The sequence below is a fragment of the Carassius auratus genome, chromosome 47 (assembly GCF_003368295.1).
Source record: "Carassius auratus strain Wakin chromosome 47, ASM336829v1, whole genome shotgun sequence".
NCBI lineage: Eukaryota > Metazoa > Chordata > Actinopteri > Cypriniformes > Cyprinidae > Carassius > Carassius auratus.
The window spans coordinates 12,265,570-12,285,727 of record NC_039289.1 but is presented as its reverse complement, the minus strand read 5'-3'; the positions used below and the strand labels follow the sequence as shown (position 1 = coordinate 12,285,727).

General features: G+C 38.3%; 1 protein-coding gene across 3 annotated transcripts; it reads right to left on the bottom strand.

Moving 5' to 3' along the window:
• Positions 1–1,086: 1,086 nt before the first annotated feature.
• On the bottom strand, positions 1,087–18,800 carry vasna (vasorin a). 3 transcript variants are annotated; one of them, XM_026236330.1, is made up of 3 exons: positions 18,492–18,800; positions 17,094–17,224; positions 1,087–4,790 (listed from the first exon to the last, which is right to left on the bottom strand). In XM_026236330.1, the coding sequence occupies exon 3, from the start codon at positions 4,755–4,757 to the stop codon at positions 2,700–2,702; it is 2,058 nt and encodes a 685-aa protein (XP_026092115.1). In that variant the 5' UTR covers positions 4,758–4,790; positions 17,094–17,224; positions 18,492–18,800; the 3' UTR covers positions 1,087–2,699. The 3 variants fall into 3 exon arrangements, with proteins under 3 accessions (XP_026092115.1, XP_026092116.1, XP_026092114.1); XM_026236331.1 differs by having other exon boundaries at positions 17,094–17,220; XM_026236329.1 differs by lacking the exon at positions 17,094–17,224.
• Positions 18,801–20,158: the final 1,358 nt, after the last annotated feature.

The window sequence follows — 20,158 nt, the reverse complement described above, 5'->3', positions numbered from 1 at the left end:
ATCAGACCCAACCATCAGTCTCAACTCAAATTCCATCCATCCCCCACATCCCCATGCCTCCTTACACTCCACACACCTCCTCTTTCTATACCTTCCTCCACGTTGTGACCCCCTGCAACCCTGCCTCTGTATCAGCACCAGCCTTTTCAAATAAATAAAATTCCTCTCTTTTGCCGTTCTCCCTACTGAGCGCTGTGTAATGGGAACCACATTTGACGCACTGCTGCATTTCATTTTGTAAGTGATTTTAGACTCATTTTGAATAGCGTCCATTGGGACATTTTCAAAAGTGTGCTGCGACATACAATCCACACGAATGTGCTACAAATTAACTACATGTTCTGCTGCAGAAACATTATTGTCTTTGTCTTCATTTCATCTTAGACTCTTGGGTCTTGATGAACTTTTTCTCTAGAGTTTAAACTCTTGCTAAAGTCTTCATTTAAGTCCCGTCTTATTGAAATGTTGTCATTCTGCAACAACATACAAATACTGCATTTCTTAAAAAAGAACATGAACAAAACGAGACGTGGAGGCCATTAGCTCGGTTTTTCTTCTTGTTGCTTTTCTTTGCTGGTCAGTATGACAAAACAAACCCTGTTTTTGCTCAGTTTGTAGCTTAATTTCGCTCAATATTTTAGATCATTCATGAACATTTCTCAAAATTCAGGATTAAACCTTAAAATCAAGAACAGCTCCGAAAATAATATCATTTCAGCAGTCACAGAAGAGTGGTTTTTCCATTTTATTTTCTCAACAGATTTTTCTTCCAAAGAGTACACATTTTTACATCCAAAAAAAGAGAAGACTTGGCTTTGCGCACAACAAAAGAGAGAAACAACAAGCATCCCAATGTAAGCATGGGACTTAAAAGCGGTTTTGAAAACGTTTCAAATATTTGAAAGCCCCTCATGCTGTGTAAAGCTGTTCCTCTTTCCAGTTCAAACATTAAGAGGTGCTAGACGCTGACATCTTCAGTGCACATACTGTCACAAATATGTAGCGCAGGGCTAAAAAGGGGCTGTTGAGAGTGGGCGGAGTTTGACAATTGACCTTTCTTCACTTTGGATTAGATTACTGGCTCCATTTCTCTTAACACTGCTTTACTGCGCTGATAATGCTCATAAACATGCAATTCTACAATAAAACTTTTGGCTTTGACACTTTCGCACTTTCACAGAGAAAAACTATCAGTCTCGTTTTACACGGGTCTTGTTATATTCTTTTCTGAAGAAAATTTTTACTGAAGATTCATGTAGAAGCTGAGGTGATTAATTTAGCTTAATTAGCTTTTTGGCATTGTAGCCTAGTATATACTAAAGTACCAGGTATTTCCACCAGATGCCATCACTAGTACACTCTTGATACCATAGGACCCCACTGTACCACGGTACGCGTTTAAGTTTTCAAAGTCTGGGCAAAGAGCAAAGCCATCTGCATTCAGCTTGGCAACCAATACAAAAACTGTCTTTGAAGCCTTCCCCTAGTTTGGCTATGTTTGGGGCCCAGTCTGATTCTAGACTAGAAGACATATTTAGAAAGCTGTCATGTAAAAAAAAAAAAGAACAGCTTTGTTAAAATCATTTGTTATCCATATCCTTAGATAGTACTAGTGTGTTTGTTAATGTGTGGAATTTGTTTGAGGTCAAAAGTGGCTGCGGGTGTTTATAGTCTTGCGAAGTGTTTCTTTTGTCAGACGCAGGATGAAGACTTCACTTATGGAAAGTGAGTTTGTTTTCATTCAGAAGTAAAAGCATTTTAACTTGCTGCACTCAAGCGAGTGGAGGAAGAATGTTTTCTACAGTCTCATGTTTACAAGACAAAACAAACCCAACTAAAACACAAAAAAGGACATACAAATGGAACTTAAAGGAGAAGTTCACCTAAAATGAAAATTCTGTTTTCATTTACACACCCTAATCTCATTCCAAACTTGTGTGGCTTTCTTTCTACAATAGGTCATTTTTTTGATCCTATCAAAGGGGTTTGGAGAGACATGAGGGTGAGTAAATAACAGATTTTTTTTTTTTTTTGTGAACTGTTTCTTTAAAAATACAAAAACATCATAACACAGCTTTAACATAACAGCGTAAACTAGACAAATTAAGAAAATGTCTCTTCATTATGTTTTTTTCACAGCAAATATTCTCCTGTGCAGGACAGATGGAGCAGAGGGATGCATTGATGCTGTATAAAACATGTTTGAAGCATCTTTTAAGACGCTGATCTTTTTCAGCTTCTATGGGCAACTCTTCCCACAGTCCCAGTGTCTCTTATCAGTGCAATTTGTTTCTGGACAAAACAAAAAAAGTCAAGGCATCCAGGCATGACCTTTTGACTCCTGTTTACCACTTCCAGAGCCAGCCACACAATTAAAAAGCTACCTCTAAAACAAACTGTTTTCCAGCCTATCAACACTGTGTCCAGTAATGTCTGGCCTCTTCTTAGAAAGACATTCTTGATAAAGTCTGATATTTATGGTAATGAAAGGCACTTAAAGGCATTTGTAGAAAAAAAATGTTGAAGGAAAATGCACCTGGTTTAAATACTGGCGGTCAGTTTAAGTGTTTGGCTGGGATGCATTAAAATGTTCATCAGCCCACCAGAGTATATCTAGTGTCTGCATAGCACCCGCCTGCAGGAGTCATGGAGCACATTGCCTTCTGTGGGCTGGAGGTATGAATAGCGCAATATGGCTTTTACACATACAAAGGTTTCATACAAGCTACATTATTGTTGGCTGGACAGTGCCCTTGTATTAAAGGTGCCTCGTATTCCAAGCTACTTTGCACTATTGATGGGCAAGGGGTGATGTTGGGTTGTTTTGGATGTGTCAGACCATTTTCTGGACTGGTTTTCATTCCCTCTAACTCCAGAGGAGATGTCTCATGTAAGTCCATATCTACTGGAGCCTTGGATCTCCTCCTGCGGTGGATGACTACCACAGTAGCTATAATGGCCACAACCATCACCACTGCCACAGCGGTCATGATTGGTATGAGAGAGGAAGAGGTTTGGGTCTTGTCAACACTTGGCTCTTGGGAGAAGGATGGGATTCCTGCTGTGCGAGCCTCCATGCAGGCACTAGCCGAGACATGGACAGGCTCTCCCAGAGGGCTGGCACATACAGAATAGGTGCTATTTGGCTGTAGCCCTCTAAGCGTGTATTCGGGGTAAGTTGGAGGCACATTGAGATGTATTGGCCGCTGGTCTGGGCCTGACAAGTTTCGGTAAGTCAGACGGATTCCACGGATGTGCATTCTTGTGTGGATGTAATGGTGAAGGTCTAATGAAATGGAAGTACTGGTTATATGAAGTGAGCTGATTGTGTTGGGCTGGACTGTAGCAATGGTCTCGATAGAAACTCTAGGTGAAGGCGAAGTAAGGAAGCTTGGGTTTTGCGTCTCACAGTAGAGTCCTGACATTGAAGGAGGACACAGGCAAAGAACCCCCCCATTTGAGTCAAACATGCATGTTCCACCATTCAGACAGATATTGGAAGGGCACATGATGTCTTCTTCTTCAGAATCTTTTATGATTTCTTTGGGGAAGGCAGTGGAATGGGAAAGAGGGATGCTGTCTGTGTCTGAGGGCATCTCACTTGGTGGCTCCGGGGAAATGGCGTGTGTTGTGCTTGATGGTGTGGTGGAGTTTGTGGGCTTGCTTGTAGTACTACTTGTCCCAGTGCTTGTTAACTCAGTGGTCGTTGTGGGACAGCCAAAATCTTTATGCTCCAATTTCGCCAAAACCTCTCCTGAGTTTACTGGTGGAAAGTGGCAACGAGTCTCCTCTATTCTCAACAGTTCTACATTTGCATCCTTTAGCCATACTGGAAACCAGGCCAGTGGGCAGAGGCAGTTAAAGGGGTTTTCAGCTGCAGTGAGCTTCTCAAGTTTGGGGAAAATGTTGAAGAAGCCCTCGGGGAAGCCTTGCAAATTAAGGTTGCTCAAGTCAAGCTCTAGCAAATTAACCAGATTTTGGAAGTCTTCTTGTTTAAGGGATCGCAAAGGATTGCCAGTTAAATTGAGGTTTCGTAGGCCCCCCATGTCCTTCAGCGTAGGTTGTATCTCTACGAGCAGGTTCTGGGAAACATCCAGAACATGTAGGTTCACTAGACTGCTTAACAGCTCCTCATCCAGACTGGTCAGCCGCAGTCCAGCTATTTTAAGAGACTCAAGGTGTGGTGTCTTTAAATCTTCAGGTCCAATAGGTGGGATACTATTATAACTAAGGTCCAAGTGGAGCAGTCTGGGCAGTTGCAGAGCTGGCAAATCTCTAATCTGATTCCCCTGTAGCTTTAGCTCAAGTAGGTTCTCTAGTCCCTCAAAGGCAGCTGGGTGAATGCTCTGAATCTGGTTGCTGTAGAGATACAGCCTTTCCAGGTTGACCAGTCCAGCAAAGCTGTCTTTGGAAATGTAGGTAATTTGGTTTGAGGAGAGATCCAGGTTTTTTAGAGAGGAGAGTGGGCTGAACACCCCATCAGGGATTTGAGTGAGTGCATTCTGACTCAAGTCCAGCATTCCAAGCTTGCCAAGCTCTACAAAACCCTGCTTTTGCAAGGTGTTGATGTTGTTCTGAAACACATAGAGGTACATTGTGGAGGAGGGGAGGCCACGAGGAATGTAGCTCAAGTTCTTCTGGACACAGAAGATAGAATCACCGGTGCTGCATGAGCACTCTTGAGGACATCTGCTGCTCAGAGATCCGCACAGTAGGTGGAACAAAATGAGATGAGATAGGGGAGATAACGGCCGCATCGTCGATTACTTACTGGCCTTAGTGATTGAATCCTGCAATAGAAAAAAATAGAAACCCAATGTCAAAACTAAAATGATATTGTTATTGTATATATGAGTTGGCACATTATTGGACTTTTAACAATGGTGTCCAGTCCTGCTTCTAGAGGGCTGCAGTCCTGTAGAGTTTAACTCCAGCCGTAATTAAACACACTTGAAACAGCAATTCAAGGTTTTCAGAACCTCTACTATAAACTATCAGTGCTGGATCATATTGGGGCTAAACTCTGCAGGAATCTGGCCCTCCAGGAGCAGGGTTGGACACCCCTGTCCTATACAAATCATGGTAACATTAATAATAAACATTTCAGTGTTTGATGTTCAGATGCTTGTCCATGCTAAACCATTTCGGTACTCTTTCAGGACCATGTGAAATCTAACATTTGAGTCCTGAAGCAAAACCAGTTTTGAACAATTCCTTCACATGGCTCATTTATACAAGCAGGAAAAGGCACAATTGAAGCTTTTGTAAAGGCTTTGAAACTCTATCCTTACACAGAGAAAACAGCAACCATCCTGCAGAGCAATCATTCAGTTGTGATGCCTTTGATATTTACAGTACACTCTACAAGTACTGTGAAAAAAAAGAAGAAGCTTGGTCTGAAATGTTGCAGAAAAAAGTTTTTTTATAAGTTATTTTGAGTCAATTCTTAATTAGTCACTGGCATCTCAGTTAAAATGAATAAATACTGTAGGTGCATGACTCTGCACTATAATTTAAGCTTGTACCATGGTGTGGCCAAATAACTTTTGTCTTTATTTTCCTTCATTATTTTCTGAGATCATCTAATAATGGCTGTGTTGTATGGTCCAGCTGACCGTATGTCTGTTGACCTGCCTTGCACTCAGTTTCACTCTTTCCAGTGTTTGCTTAATGAGTTCATCTCAGAGAGTTTAGACCTCATCCCAGAATATGTCCTTAGAGCAGCCCACCCAGCGTTTCGATGTTTCGATTCTCCATCGACACAACTTAGATTGTCTGAACATAAATAGGTTTCTAAAAGTGGTGCCCCTTAATTTTCAATGAAAGTCCTTATGTCATTTTGTGTGTGTCCCTTTTTGCTGATTGTTCAAAAATCGCTTTGATTTCCCGGTGAACAAAGGGCTAGGCTAAGCCTCTGCCATCTTCAAGGTAACAATGTGTGTTTGTGAGTACAAAGAATAGTTTACTGTTCCAACAAGAGTCCTGGCTGCTAAAGGGCCAGTCTATTGAGGGAGATGAACAAGTATTCGATTGGCAAGTACACTCACTCTTTTCATCCTTTTATTCTGTCCTTTTGTGACCCCCATTTTCTCACATCAACCATCTATATATTTCTATGCCTATTTTTTCTCTCCTCGCCTAGAAGGGCTATGGCTGGTTATTAGGAAGGCTTGTGATTTATATTTGCTCATAGTCTAGTGATTATATTTACTCATTCTATTCTGTTTTAATCTGATCTCATAATGTTTCTGTTTGACTCTTTTGTGTTTTAGAACATGATTTCTACTTATTAGCTGGTCCAAGCTAGTCATCGCTTTCTAAAAATCAGCTTGAGTGCTGATAACCAGCTTAGTTTGGTGCCAGCTACCATGTACCAAAGGTGAACAGCTTAAGTCTGTTTTTTTTTTTCAGCAGGGATGGGAAGGAGAGTGAGTATGTATGAGTTTGCCTTGTGATTAGCTGATGTGGCATTCAATTAGGTCTATAATTAGTTAAATTATAATTATTCAACTGTTTCATCTTAGTTATATAAATCAATCTTTTGGTTTCCCTGTCCAATTTATTAGAGATATTTAGCTGTGATATTTTAGTGACTGTTTTAGCTGCAGTTTTACACATTTCAGATTTGCTTCTAAACAATTTTTTGGCTCTGTATTGCATTTTCCTTCTTGCTATACAGTGGTTGGATTCTCTGCAGGTTGTTGGAATTTCTGAGAGAAACTAAAGTGATTTCATTAAAGCGGGTTGCTACCTTCCCTTCTTTTCTCTCCTTTTGCCCTCCTACCATTCTTCCTTATTTTCTTTGGCATATGCACAATCCCACCGGCATGGCAGGAATTTTGCAATAACCCTAAAAAAAAAATCCATCTTCATCACAGGATGGCATGTGGCCTCCGAAGGGTTTGACGTTTCTCTTTCTCACTCTTTCTTTATTTGTTTCAGGGTTCATGTACTTGTTTGCCAATCTTCTGTCAGAAATGATTACATGAAAACAGGTTTGACGAGAATGGCATGAGGTGCAAGAGGTTAGATGTGAAGCAGAGCTGAACGCCATCAAGACACCTTTTGTTTTCTTTACACATCGGAGTGATCTTAATCTTAGTCACTGATTTAATAATAACAGGCGAATTTGCAGAATGCTATTCAGAAAGGATTGTTGATGATGTAGGAACAGTTCAGCTAATAATGAAAATTCGTTAGAACTTTCCTACGCACATATTCACAAAATAATATATTTTGAATAAATGTAGTTTTTTTGTCTATAGAATGAAAGTCACAGTTGTATTGGACCCTGCTTTCATGGAATTGTAATTATTTTCAACTCTTTAATAATGATTTACAGCACTTTTTTAGCCTCTCGTCAGACAAGAAGAGACCACTGAAATGCTCACACACACCCAAAAATCAACACACAGGTGTCACTCCAACACACAGACACACACTCCCTCTGGGTTTGGCTCAGCCTTGTTTTATCTGTAAGCCATAAATAATGAATGAATGCCCAGGCAAATGAAAAAAGAAAACATCCGTTTGCGTTCTTCTAAGACTTCTCATTACGTCTGGCGATAATGTTTTTAATATTAGTCAGTGATGAGAGAGAAGACTTGGAGAATGGGATAAAACAAGATTTGGAAAGTGGAGAGAGACAATATGAAATACCTTGAATGACCCAGTTTACGTAGAATTTTGTATTTATGTGGGTTTTGTTTTTTTCCTGAATCAATTTCATCTTTTGTCCTTCCTTAAAAGCTGCTTCTAAATGAAGTTCTAAATAAATATAGCCAAGCCAAAAGATTAGACTAAATATTACAAAGAGGCTAAGAAAGTACAGTATGTGTGTATTTTGTGAATGTGATCATCATGAAGAGAGTCCAGAGACAGCTGAAACACAGTTGTTGGGGAACTAACTAAACTAACTAAAAATGACTAACTTAACTATATATAACTACAACTTAAATCTATATTTACTTTTTCAAACAAGAGATATGGACATGTACTGTAGCACTGAAAAGGTATTGATTTTACTGATTCGGTTAATTAATTTAAATGTACAAGCACAAAATTGATTTACTGATTCAGTTTAAACTGCTAAGCTCCAGTTTTTGATAGTAGCGTGTTCAGCTAGCAAACTCTAGCTCAGCTAAAGGTGCGTCCCAAATCACGTACTTATGCACTATTATACGATGTTTTGTAATATAAAAAAATGTGATCAGTACATTAACACTGAAAATTGCAAAAAGAAAAAGCACTTAAATATCCACAAAAAAAAAGTGTGGAATGTTGGACCTTCATGCACTCAAATGTCGCAGCTTTAATCATGAAACGAAGGGGGGGAGGGGCTATCAGACTTCGATTATGAATGGCAAAATAACCTTATATAATTCATACATAGTGTATGAGTGCATAGTGCATCATTTGGGACGCACCTTAACTATTCTTGTTAGTATTAGCAACACCACAAGCTACTATTAAAAATATTTTGCTACAGTTTTGTTAGTAGCTTATAGTATAGCAAAATATATTTTTGTTTGTAGTTTAGCTAACTGCTTAATGCTACTGAGTATTCTGAGTAGTTGTAGTGTAATTACTTTTTCTAAATAGTAGCTTAAAACTTACTTGCTTACTGTTGTAAAAATTTGGGTTGGGATACACAGAAACACACTCATAGTTTAACATTAACTAGTACAGAAAGAGGTGTGTGTGTGTGTTTGCTTTAAATAGCATACTTGTAATACTACTGTCCTGAGATACACATACATACATATATTGGCACACAGATAAATACACATTTCTGTCAGCAGCTCCTAAGCACAGCTGGATTGTGTTACCCAGAATGCATTGGTACGGTCTCTCCGGGTGACAGCAAGCTCGCGTTAAGTAACATTTTGCGATTAGGGTAGGGGAGGATTTCAGGGAGGACAACCAAAAGAGAAAACAGGCATGTGTACTTAAAATGTGGATTCTGTATGAGTGTGTACATGCCCGTAAGCAGCTGTTTGTGTTTACGCATCAAGCTCATAAACATGTAGCTGATTTAAAATACAAAACAGATTCATCAGGGCAACTGTGAATTTCCCCTTGCTTCACTTTAACCACAACAGAAGGCTTTAAAGCAACGACAGACCCAAGTCCTTGCTGTCCTCAACTAGCCCTAAAATCACACATTATATTGCTTCAGTATCTTAACTTTTTTTTCCATTAGACATCAATGAGACTTAATACAAAGCAAACGGAGATTACATACAGGTGCTGGTCATATCATCAAAAAGTTGTGTTGGTGTGTGATGCTGTTTTGTTGAGAAAGCGAAAAGAGGGCTTCCAAGAAAGGACACCACTAGAAATCATGTTTATATCATGTTTATAATGCTTTATATGTTTATGTCTCATCGCTCTGGCCAGACAGGACATCACAATATGTTAAGGGACGTAACATTTTCGACAATCACAACACACTGGATAGTTGGCCAAACAGAGCACACCTCGCTTTTCAGACCAATTTTTATTGTTTAAAGGTGCCATATGCAAAAATTGCGGTAAAAATATCCATAACATGACCTACACGCATCAAAAGAATGAGAAGAAATAAGGGCGATGATGTCATTAAAAAAATGTCAAGTTATAGTGCTGCAGAGATATCAACCTTAATTAGCATTAGCATTACTAGCCCCGGCCCGACAGGTGTCGTAATACCAGTTTCTGCCATGGGAGGCGATATGCGGGCAACATAACCACCAGCCAACTTGCAATACACGAATAACTCGCACAGGACACGTTTGATAATTAGCTAGCTATAACTTAACGTTACCCATTTTATTATATCATAACTAACCTGCTCTGTCTAGTCTGTTGGTTTCCGTGTCCTCTTTGCTTCGTGGTTTTTCTGTGCGTGAAAAAATTGATGTGTGGCGTGAAAGCATGTGAAAAGAGTCAATTGCGTGTGTCTCACGGTGAATGCTTAAGAGTTGGCACATTAGTTCTCAAGCAGAATAAAGGACAGGTTGATTATTGCTGTTCAGCGTTTGTATTAATCTATGATGTGTCCCTGTTTGCGTACAGGGACATAACAAATTAATTAAAAGTGATACGTGGACCAAGGTGTCTGAGATTGTTCATTTTAATTAAAGGATCCTAATATTTCGTTCACAACAATATTTAATGAGGTTAACTTATAACTCCTTGTGGTTAGTCTGCACGAGATCAACAAGCTTGTTTGCTTTGCGGCAGCTTTAAATACAAAATAAGCATTCGATCTACGTTAGAGCGTCTGAGCGCTCACAAATCTTTCTGCAGTGTCGTGAGCAGAGCGGCAAGAGCGATTTTTGACGCTCTAGACGCCGGCGGTGTGAACGCACAGTTAGGCTTCGGCTATGGCTGTAGTGTTGTTGTGAAAGTAGGGGCGGAGCATAGAGACTATGCCGTTTCTCGTTTGTTACTCTAGAGTAGACCAAATCACTTTATTGAGGCATACTGCCCCCATCTGTTATGGAATGTGTAGTATGACTTGATTTTTTTTGCCAAACATTACAGATGGCACCTTTAATTACACCAAATACACCATATAATGTTCTTTTTAGCAGCATCATATGATCCCTTTAAATAACCAGGATTAAAAGTCCACTTAACAAGCAGTTTCACCCGAAAAGATTAATACAAACACAAACACTCACACTTCAAGCTCTTCAGACAAACAAACTTTCGAATACACACAAAAGACACTAAAAAGGCGGAGAGTGGCATAAACCAGACTAGGTGCAATAAAGCTAGACCGTCCTCTTCCAACTTTGCCCAGGGCCTACAGGCAGTTCAAGTTACAATCTACTCTGTGTGCATGTGCACACCTGCTAGCCATACACATCGGACACCGCATTTCTGTGTGAAACGTGAGAAACGAAACACGACAAAAGACCAAAGCAGACCAACTTTCACATGCCGCCGACACACGCCAGCCTGTCATATACTGTTACAAAGGTCTATCTATCTATGCATTTACCTATCTACCTACAGTGTAAAAACTATGCCTGGAAACTGTATAATGTCTGGCACGAGAAGCATTTTAAGATGGGTGTGTTTAACAAAGATGTCATTCAGTGTTCTTAGCATCCTTTTGTGTTCCACATTTCTTTCTGTAGGGTTTCATTTAAAGGAAAAAAACAGTGCATTTATCACTGGATTGCTCGTAATATGTTGCTACGATGACTAGCATGCTGCCAGGTGGCATAATCTGAAGCCGTGACATTGTGTTAACATGATTCATATTCGTTGAGTCAATTACGTTTTCTAAATAAAAAAAATGTAGACATTGATAAAACATGAAGAATTTGGCTCAGAAACGAATTAGCATACAGATATTAAGACGTGTTTTATTTTCCTACTCCATAGGACAAAAAAGATTCTGTTCTATTTTATTAGATTAGTATTTATTAGATAGAGTATTTTAAAGAATAATGTTATATTATCCAAAAGCATGATAATATTATACTTAGGAAGTGCTCCAATTCTTATGGAGCTGTAACGAGTTTTATGAACATTTTTTATGATGCTTTGCATATCTTTTAAAGCTGAAAAGCTTGTTGGTTGCAACTACTGTACATGCAAAGCAGCTAGGAAATGAGGCCTCAAATATTGATTTACTTTTAATTATCCTCTCAATTAGTCATTAAAACTTCCAAATAGACATTGCAATTATTAATTAACATTAAATACACAATATATTAAAATATGAATTGCGTATGAATATGAAATAAATTATTCCTTACCATTTAAAACTAAATACTTTTTATCAATGTGCAATTATCTTCTTAAAAGGATGTTGATTTTTTTTTCTTTTTTTTCTCTTCTTTTTTTTTGGATGTATGTTGTTTTTCAGAATACTGATACAAAAATATGAGATCAGATATGATTGATCTGTTCACAAAGGGCAAACTGCATTTGAATTGTGTTGAATTGCAAACTGCACTAGAATTTGTTCTTGTCTATACATGTCTCTCTCTCTCTCTCTCTCTCTCTCTCTCTCTCTCTGTGTGTGTGTGTGTGTGCAGGTTTAGTTGGTTAATGGCAGGTTCCTTGTAGTTTTTAAGCTCTGTTTTCCTTGCTTTCCTTCAGACCAAATCTGTGTGTAATAGAGCGAATCATAACAGCTTTCAACTTGACATCTCTCAAAGAAAAACAAACACACACACACCATACGAACATATTTATCTGACTGAGCTGAACACTTGTACACCTGCTAAACACATTCAGCAGCAAGATATTCAAGTTAGCACGTTCTTTATTATTATTTTGTGTACTACGTAACACATAATGGGTGTCAAGATGTTTTTGGACTGATGCCATAGATCTTAATGCCATGACTCATACACAGGTTCACAGATTTCTGGCGCTAGTGTCAAAGCCTTGATACTTAAATGATGTATAATACTGATCTGCAGTCGAAAAGTGGAAAACAGTCTTCATTTTTTACTACCATACATCAAATTCATTTATATGAATTGAATGCGAACCTAAAGTTGAAAATGTATTGAATTGAACTAAGCTAGAACTAAGCTAAAACAAAATTAAATCAGTGTAAACCATAAAAATGATTGCATGGAAAACATTCATTTGAATTTGAATATTAAGCTGATGAATGTGAATGAGAAGTGAACTGAACTGAATTAAACCGAGTGAAAAAAAAAAGTTGTGTGAAAAAGTAAATTAAATAAATATTTATGTTGAACAAAATCAAAATAGGAATTAACAAAAACAACAAATTTATGGAAAATTGTCACGCTAGTTAAATACATTTAATTTATTTTAATTTGAATATTAACTAAATGTGAAGTTGAGATCCTCTGCAGTGAATGAGAGTCCAAACAGCTGATGAATAAAAATCACAATAATCAACACGATTCCAGTCCATCAACTACCGCTTAGTGTAGTAAAAAGCTGGGTTTGTAAGAAACAAATCAATCAAGATGCTTTTAAGTTTAAACTTCATGTTGTTTCCGCTTTCGTAAATATGAGTCCTCTATCCATAATATTGCTCTATCCAGTGATAACATTGTCTGTTCTGAATCTGGAGAGAAATATGCATTGATTAAAGGTGCTGTATTTAAATGTTTGACTCTACTAAAGCATAAATATGCCATAATAAGTTTGCAGATATTTAAGAAACATGCTAAGTTAACATAATTGATTATCTGAAAAGCAATGCTACAGTCAGTTATTTTTTTTTTCTATGAAAATGTGTGTTCCGGGCTGGAATGTCGTTCTCTGATTTGGTTTGTGAAACCCACCCACTGCCAGTTTACCCAATTATATTTCGACAACCCGGGATGCCAGTTGACAGAAAACACAGCGTATTTAATTTAATTCATCGACAAGTGCATTCTTCTTTGTTGGTGTTGTCAATCTGGCAACCTGCATGTGCATCAAGTCTGAAGAGGAGGAGCCGGGTGAAAAAAACCCTCTCCAATATTTTTTAATTTAGACTGCAATACCTAGTTCAACCACTCGGGTGTCAATCCTACATACAGCACCTTTAAGCACTTTTAGCCGGACATTAGAGTAGGGCTGAAACGATTCCTCGAGTAACTCGATTACAAAAAATTATCAAGGCAAATTCCTCTGCCTCGAAGCCTCTTTTAATTGATTTTAAATCTCACTTAAGGTTCTTTCACAATAATTTTTTTTAATGTGACACAATGCGTTTACGTCACCCACAAAGCGACACAAGCGCTGCATCCGAATTCTGAAATCACATACTGCAAGGAGTCAGCAGTGTTTTGAATCGAGGGCACGGGCAAACGTAAAGAGAACGTCGTGGCAGGTGTCCATTTCAAGATAGAGCTGGCATACCACATCTAGGGCCCTATAATTTCTGCGATGCAGAAAACGGAATTTCTGCGATGCAAAAAACGGAATTTACAGTTAAACGCGGAATGGCAAGGAATTTGCCAAATTTTGAAAATATTCGATAGCTACAGCCCTACATTAGAGTTAAGTTGAAGTCAAAATTGTCTTGATGAATTTGTTTCTTACAAAAATGCAGCGTTTCCCTTCACAAGACATTAACTAATGGACTGGAGGCCGGTGTATTTATCAGCCATTTGGATTGTGATTTTGACGGCACCCATTCACTGCAGAGGAGCCATAAGAGAAAAATAATCTGTTCTGTTCTACATCTTGGATACATTTTCTACATTTTTATTTATTTACTTATTTTTGGGGGGTGAACTGTTCCTTTAATGTGAATTCACATATAAATTTAGTGTGCCTGTAGAAATTTAACTGAATGGAGCTCAAAAGAGAGAGAGCTAGTGGCTGGGACATGCTGGAACAAATCGCCCCACCGCCCGCTTCTTGCCCTGCAGGGGGTGTTTTATCTTCTGACCAGCTGTGTTGGCCTGAGTGTTTTCAGTATCAGGAGCTCTAAAGACTTCATTCTGTCAATCCCAATCTATAATACTGTACCATTCTGCACACTTTCTAGGCCATTAATCAAATAATCACATTTGTGATACTGAGCATGTGATCTCCTTGGTTGAAAAGGTCAGATGTTCTCGCTTCTACTGAAACACAAGATGCTCTTTAGATGATCATCAGGTTTTTACACAAACCTCAAATGCAGCTGCCTTTAAAACAAAGGGGCAACAAACCAAAGACCAAAATACTACACTACAAAAAAATGACACAGAGGCACTGTTTAGAGCTCAACACCTCCGCTCTGAATTACACAGCAGATATATTTACAACTGACAACACATTGAAACATAAGTGATCCCAGACTCAGTTAAACTCCAGTGATGATGAGGAGGTATGTTGGAACAAGACCAAATCAATTTCTCTGCCTGTCCCAACCTGTTTGTACCATGCATGGTGACACTGGGGCTCCCTGGAAGAACATTTACCTCCTCTGAATGATGTAGCTCTTGCTTGTAATGTGTAGACATGGGGTAAGCTTGGCTAAAGTAACTAAATACTACAGGGAAGTTCTCTGTCACTCTCCAGCACTCTGCTCTGTCTGTGTACCTTTGTAGCTCACTAAAAAGCAAAGAAAGACAGTCCATACAATGTGAGTGTGTTAAGGCTTATCTGATCATATTCTGGCAGTCTGCTGATGAATTTGTTCTGAGACCATTCAGTTGTGGCTTTGATCGATTAAAGTGTATAAGTGACCTCAGGGTGACTCTATCAGTAGTTTCGTTTAGTTTTGTGACTTTGCTGTGAACATGCAAAGGGGTTAGCCTTCCATTCAACAAACATAACATTTTGAAAGAATAATTCTGTCATCATTTACTTTTAATATCACTGTCTATCTTCTGTGGAATATAAAATTAGCTTTTTTTTGTCGATAGAATGACAGTCAGTGCCAGTGGGGTCCAATGCTGACAACACTGGACACTATATATATATATATATATATATATATATATATATATATATATATTGTTTGTATCAAAACTCACTGTTATCGCTTTATTATAACTCACATATCTGCCAAAGTAATCGGAGAAGCAGATCTCTTTGATCAAACAGCGTTTCTGCCGAGTGACTGTGTTTGAAGGACGGCAGGCGGATGTTTGCTGTTCTTGACTTGTGAAAACCTGAACGCCACCCAACAGACGCAGCCAAAGGCCATAACTCTCTGGCCTCGAGCGAATAACAAGATTTGACAGCTCACAATCAGAAAAAAAAAGAAACTATTTCTTTAAAGAGAGTTGAAGGGATGTTCATAGTGCACCTGGGATGTTTTATGTGCTGAGTCTGTATCCTTAAGGAGGAATTGTGTAATTTCCTCTAAAAAACGGCAAAACAATGATTGTTTCCAAACAGGTTTCTCCTCTTATGTTCTATTGGTTGGATAAAAAGATAACTCCGCCCCAAACTCACACTATTGGATGAGCTAGTGTTGCCATGTGCTGCTAATCAGGAGGTGCAAAGAACAAAGAATGTTTTCAAAGTGCCATCGAGTGTTTACACTTCTCAGGGGATCAATCAACCTATGGCTTTTGTCTCTTCATATTAAGAAAGTATTTTAGCGTAGCATCCAGTCTTATTCATGCTTATGTCTAACATGACCTCTATTGTGTTTTATATATGTATGTTTACAGTATTTTTCTTTGTTTCTCTTGGCACTGGCTCTTGCCATCTCTCTGCTCATGATCACACACAGCAGGGCTGCAATCTAAACTCTGTTTTTGCAAGTCGACACCATGGCTGAACATACTGTACATAAAATAAATCCTAAAGGCCACAACATGAGACAAAAACAGTACTTGAGCCTTCCTTAACTCTTGTCAGCAGTGTTGAATCTTTTCATGCTTGCATACAGTATGCTTTATGATTTTTGAGGTACATTTGGCTGGATAAAACTAAACCAGGTAAGGTATGTTAAACAGTAGCTGAAAGCATCATGGAATTTACCAAAATGTCTAATAAAAGAACATACGAGGGACAGGGAAAACACTCTTTTTCAAATACAGGCATGCAAGTTTGAATGTTGTTCCATTGTTTCGTGTTTAATGCCCCGGTATTGCAACTCTTTGTTTACCCAACACTTCAAGGAGGAAGAAACCAAAGGAAATCAAATCCCAGTCTTAGCAGGAGGGCTCGTGCTTTGGCAGTCACTACTGCAACAGATTTTTGTGATTTTGAGTGATCAGTATAATCCAAACAAGAAGTGACGTGTTTCTAGAGTTTCCATCTGACCTTTAACAACAGCCAGATTGGCACTCAAGACTCAAAAGGCCCGGTCTTTCCAATCAAAGTGTTTCTAACTAAATAACCTTCAGATGTCAGACACTTAACTCTACTGCAGGCTAATTATGGCCATTCTTAACTTAGTAGCATCTGCACACACTTATTCCTGCTCGCTGTGTCTTAACGTCCATCATGCAGTTATTAACTGTGACTTGGAAGCTCCTTTTGAGATACTCCCCATTTAGTTGTCATGGTGGCATGACCCGAGCACTTATTAGCTGACCCTTGGGATTAGTCCAAGCCTGGCTGGGGGGTGGGGGGTTAAGCCTTCACCTCCAAATGCCCACTAGAATGTCCCACTAGTCCCTTTAATTAAATTGCTGAGACGCCGAATCAGGAATGTTTGGCTTTACCTTTTGCTTGCTCTCCTTCTATATCGCCGTCTTTGCTTTTCTCATACGTTCATCCCTCCTTCTAAATGCCCTTCTGTGTTTGCCCCTCCCGAACGTTGACTGGCAGCCTGCCAGCTGATCATTAAGTCTAACTGAACAAAAACGAGAAGAACGTGTTATCGTGGCTTACTACAGGCATTATCACACACTACATAAGGAATGTGGACCCGATTACTAACGTCGGATCAGATTTAACTCGCAGCTGGGTTCTTGGTCTGCTTTGACGTCATTGATAAACAACATCTTACTACTCAAGCAAATAATAACATGGGTCTTCTGCTCAAAGGGTCAGTTGAGTGCAGTGTGAATATGCGCTTATGCAATCGTATAAAGTGTTGAAACTTCATCTGCACGCTATCAAAAATAAAGGTTCTTGAAAGCATTCTCAACATCTCAGGTTTTCCAGATGCATGTATAAATGGTAGCCCATTGTTGGAAAAATCCCATTTAAAAAGGATAAAATGAATGGCCAAAATCTCAGCATGTCACTCGACCCTAATTGGTCCAAAGAACTTAATAGAGTCCTCCACAAAACTTTCCTCCTCAGCTATTGAGATGTCTTTGAAGCAACAAAGACAATGGGTTTTTAAAGCCGGAATAACTGAACATATCCTACTTTACACCCTGTGCAACTAAACTAATTCACACCTGAGAACCATTATTTACCAGTTTTGGTGCAGTGGGCTTTGAAATACTGTCTGTACACATTAAGTACACCTGAGAATAACGTGTCTCAAGCGGGTCACTAAAGTCCATCCAATAATCTTATTGCACTACTGATGACTACTGATAACTTAAGAGAATAGCAAAATAGCACACCACCATATTCACACATATACAATAATATAATAAATGTGTAATATTGGTATGCAAAATAAAATAGAGCCTAATACATAAAAGTGTTGTGCTGTAAGAGTCACATCTTAACTTCCTGCTCACTGTTAAGATTTATCGTTCGTTGTGTTATGTTTATTATGCGAGGGATAATGAGATAAACATAGGAATGCGCTTTCATTCACAACAATTCATCACTTACCATTAACCAAGCATTCCAAGTCAATATGATATATTGACTTGGGACACCTGGTACGAAGCGCTAAGACAGATATGCTTTTGTGGAGCCACTTTGAGAGCTCACGAGAACAGGTAAAGCGTAACAAAGTTTTAACATTGCCTTGTTGTTCACTGTGAAAAAAATCAAAAGTGCTTTCGTAATAAAAGTAAACAAAAGTTCTACAATTAAAAATGTATTGCATATTTATCATAGCACTCTGATGTGCAACCCGTATTAAAGATCTATTAAATAATATATTTCTACATTGTTATAGCTACATAGAAATAATTCGTTGCAGTGCTTACCTGTAAAAATGCGAAACGTGCAGCAAGCCACAGTTGTTATATCCACAAGAGACCACGAACAAATCAATGACTTTCAGAACTCTTGGAGGGTCATTCTCTAAAGCAGGAATAATTTCTCCTGAAGGAAAGTTTGGACACGCATCACTATACAGCGCACAAGGAGAGAGTCCCTGATCCGTCCGGGACGCGTCCAGCCAGACGTCTGAACTTTAGGAGCACGATGGTGGTTTTACTGAATGGCAGGAGCGCAACACCTCCAGAGTTTAAGGAAGGAGGAGCGAAACTCTTCAGGCTTGACACAGCTCTCCGTCAACGGGCTGTGGTGACAAGGGGTACGTCCCCAATAATATATATACCATACCAGAGCGGTGTTGCCAGATTGGGCGGGTTAATTAAATTGTGTTGAGCCTTATTGCGCGTAAACGGCTACATACATACAAAATTATGTGTTCGTGTAAACAGTCGACTTATACTAAACATTGTAGGCTGTTATAAGCTATTAAGTCAATATAAACAGTTGATAAGCAAATATATATATATATATATATATATATATATATATATATAGCTACATTTATGTGTAACCAGTGTCATTTTGAAAATAAATAGTTTATTCTGTTTCTGTAGTATTTCTGTACCTGAATATTATTGCTATACATACCTAATTAGGTTATACCTGCCTAAAATTAACTTAAAACACAGTTAATTTGAGTTGTTTCTTATGTTGTACTTGTTTGTGCCATTGCTTGTTATTTATCTATTTTTATTTTATTACTGACTGTATACTTTTTACTGTCTTTTTTTAGTTCAAATTAATTGAGTTCAGAGTTTGAAATCAAAGTTCTTTTTAAGTATCTTCCTCACAATATAAATATGAATCAACAAAATTATAGATTGAAAAAATACAAATACACTGGGTGACAAAACATTTAGGTTGGACGATTGTAGTTTAAAATATGTCTAAAAATACCCTATCTATATATATATATATATATATATATATATATATATATATATATATATATATATATATATATATATAACTACACATTTTGGGCATTTTTTATTTTTGCCTGCGAAAAATAACCGGACAATGGTAAATGTAAAGCACCTTTATTGCAGTTCTTGTCATTACAAGAAAAATGTGGTAGTTTGCGGTTTTGATTGAATGGCAGTTTTAAGCATGAGGTCTATTTATTTATTTATTTATTTATTTATTTGAGTAGCATTTTGCTTACTTGGAGGTTTACTTGGCGTGTTAAGCTCGAAGATCTGTCACGTAGTTGTGTGAAAACAGTTATTTATAGCCTGTGTCTTGGGAAATCATCAATGGTGTCACAGTACACTTCCGACATTCCCCTTAAGTAGACTTAGGTGCGCCAGTGCCAAATGCACAGCCAGGACTTGAACTTGTCAAATATTTTTTTAATGCAACATCATGCTGCATTTAGCAAACAGTGATGTAAGAAGCATCACTTTTAGTTAAACTGGTATAGTGCTGATAGCTAGTAATGTGAGATGCATAAGATATACACAGCAATTTTAAGTTGTTTTCAAGAAGTGACGTTCACTGCTCGCTTTGAATGTTTTCTTCTTCTTCTTCCTTTTCTAAGCACTAAAACATCATAACTGATGTGTACACTTTCGGTTTGTGAGTTTTAGACTTT

Coding starts and splice junctions, on each gene's coding strand:
- vasna (XM_026236330.1), bottom strand. CDS start 4,757: ATGCGGCCGTTATCTCCCCTATCTCATCTCATTTTGTTCCACCTACTG.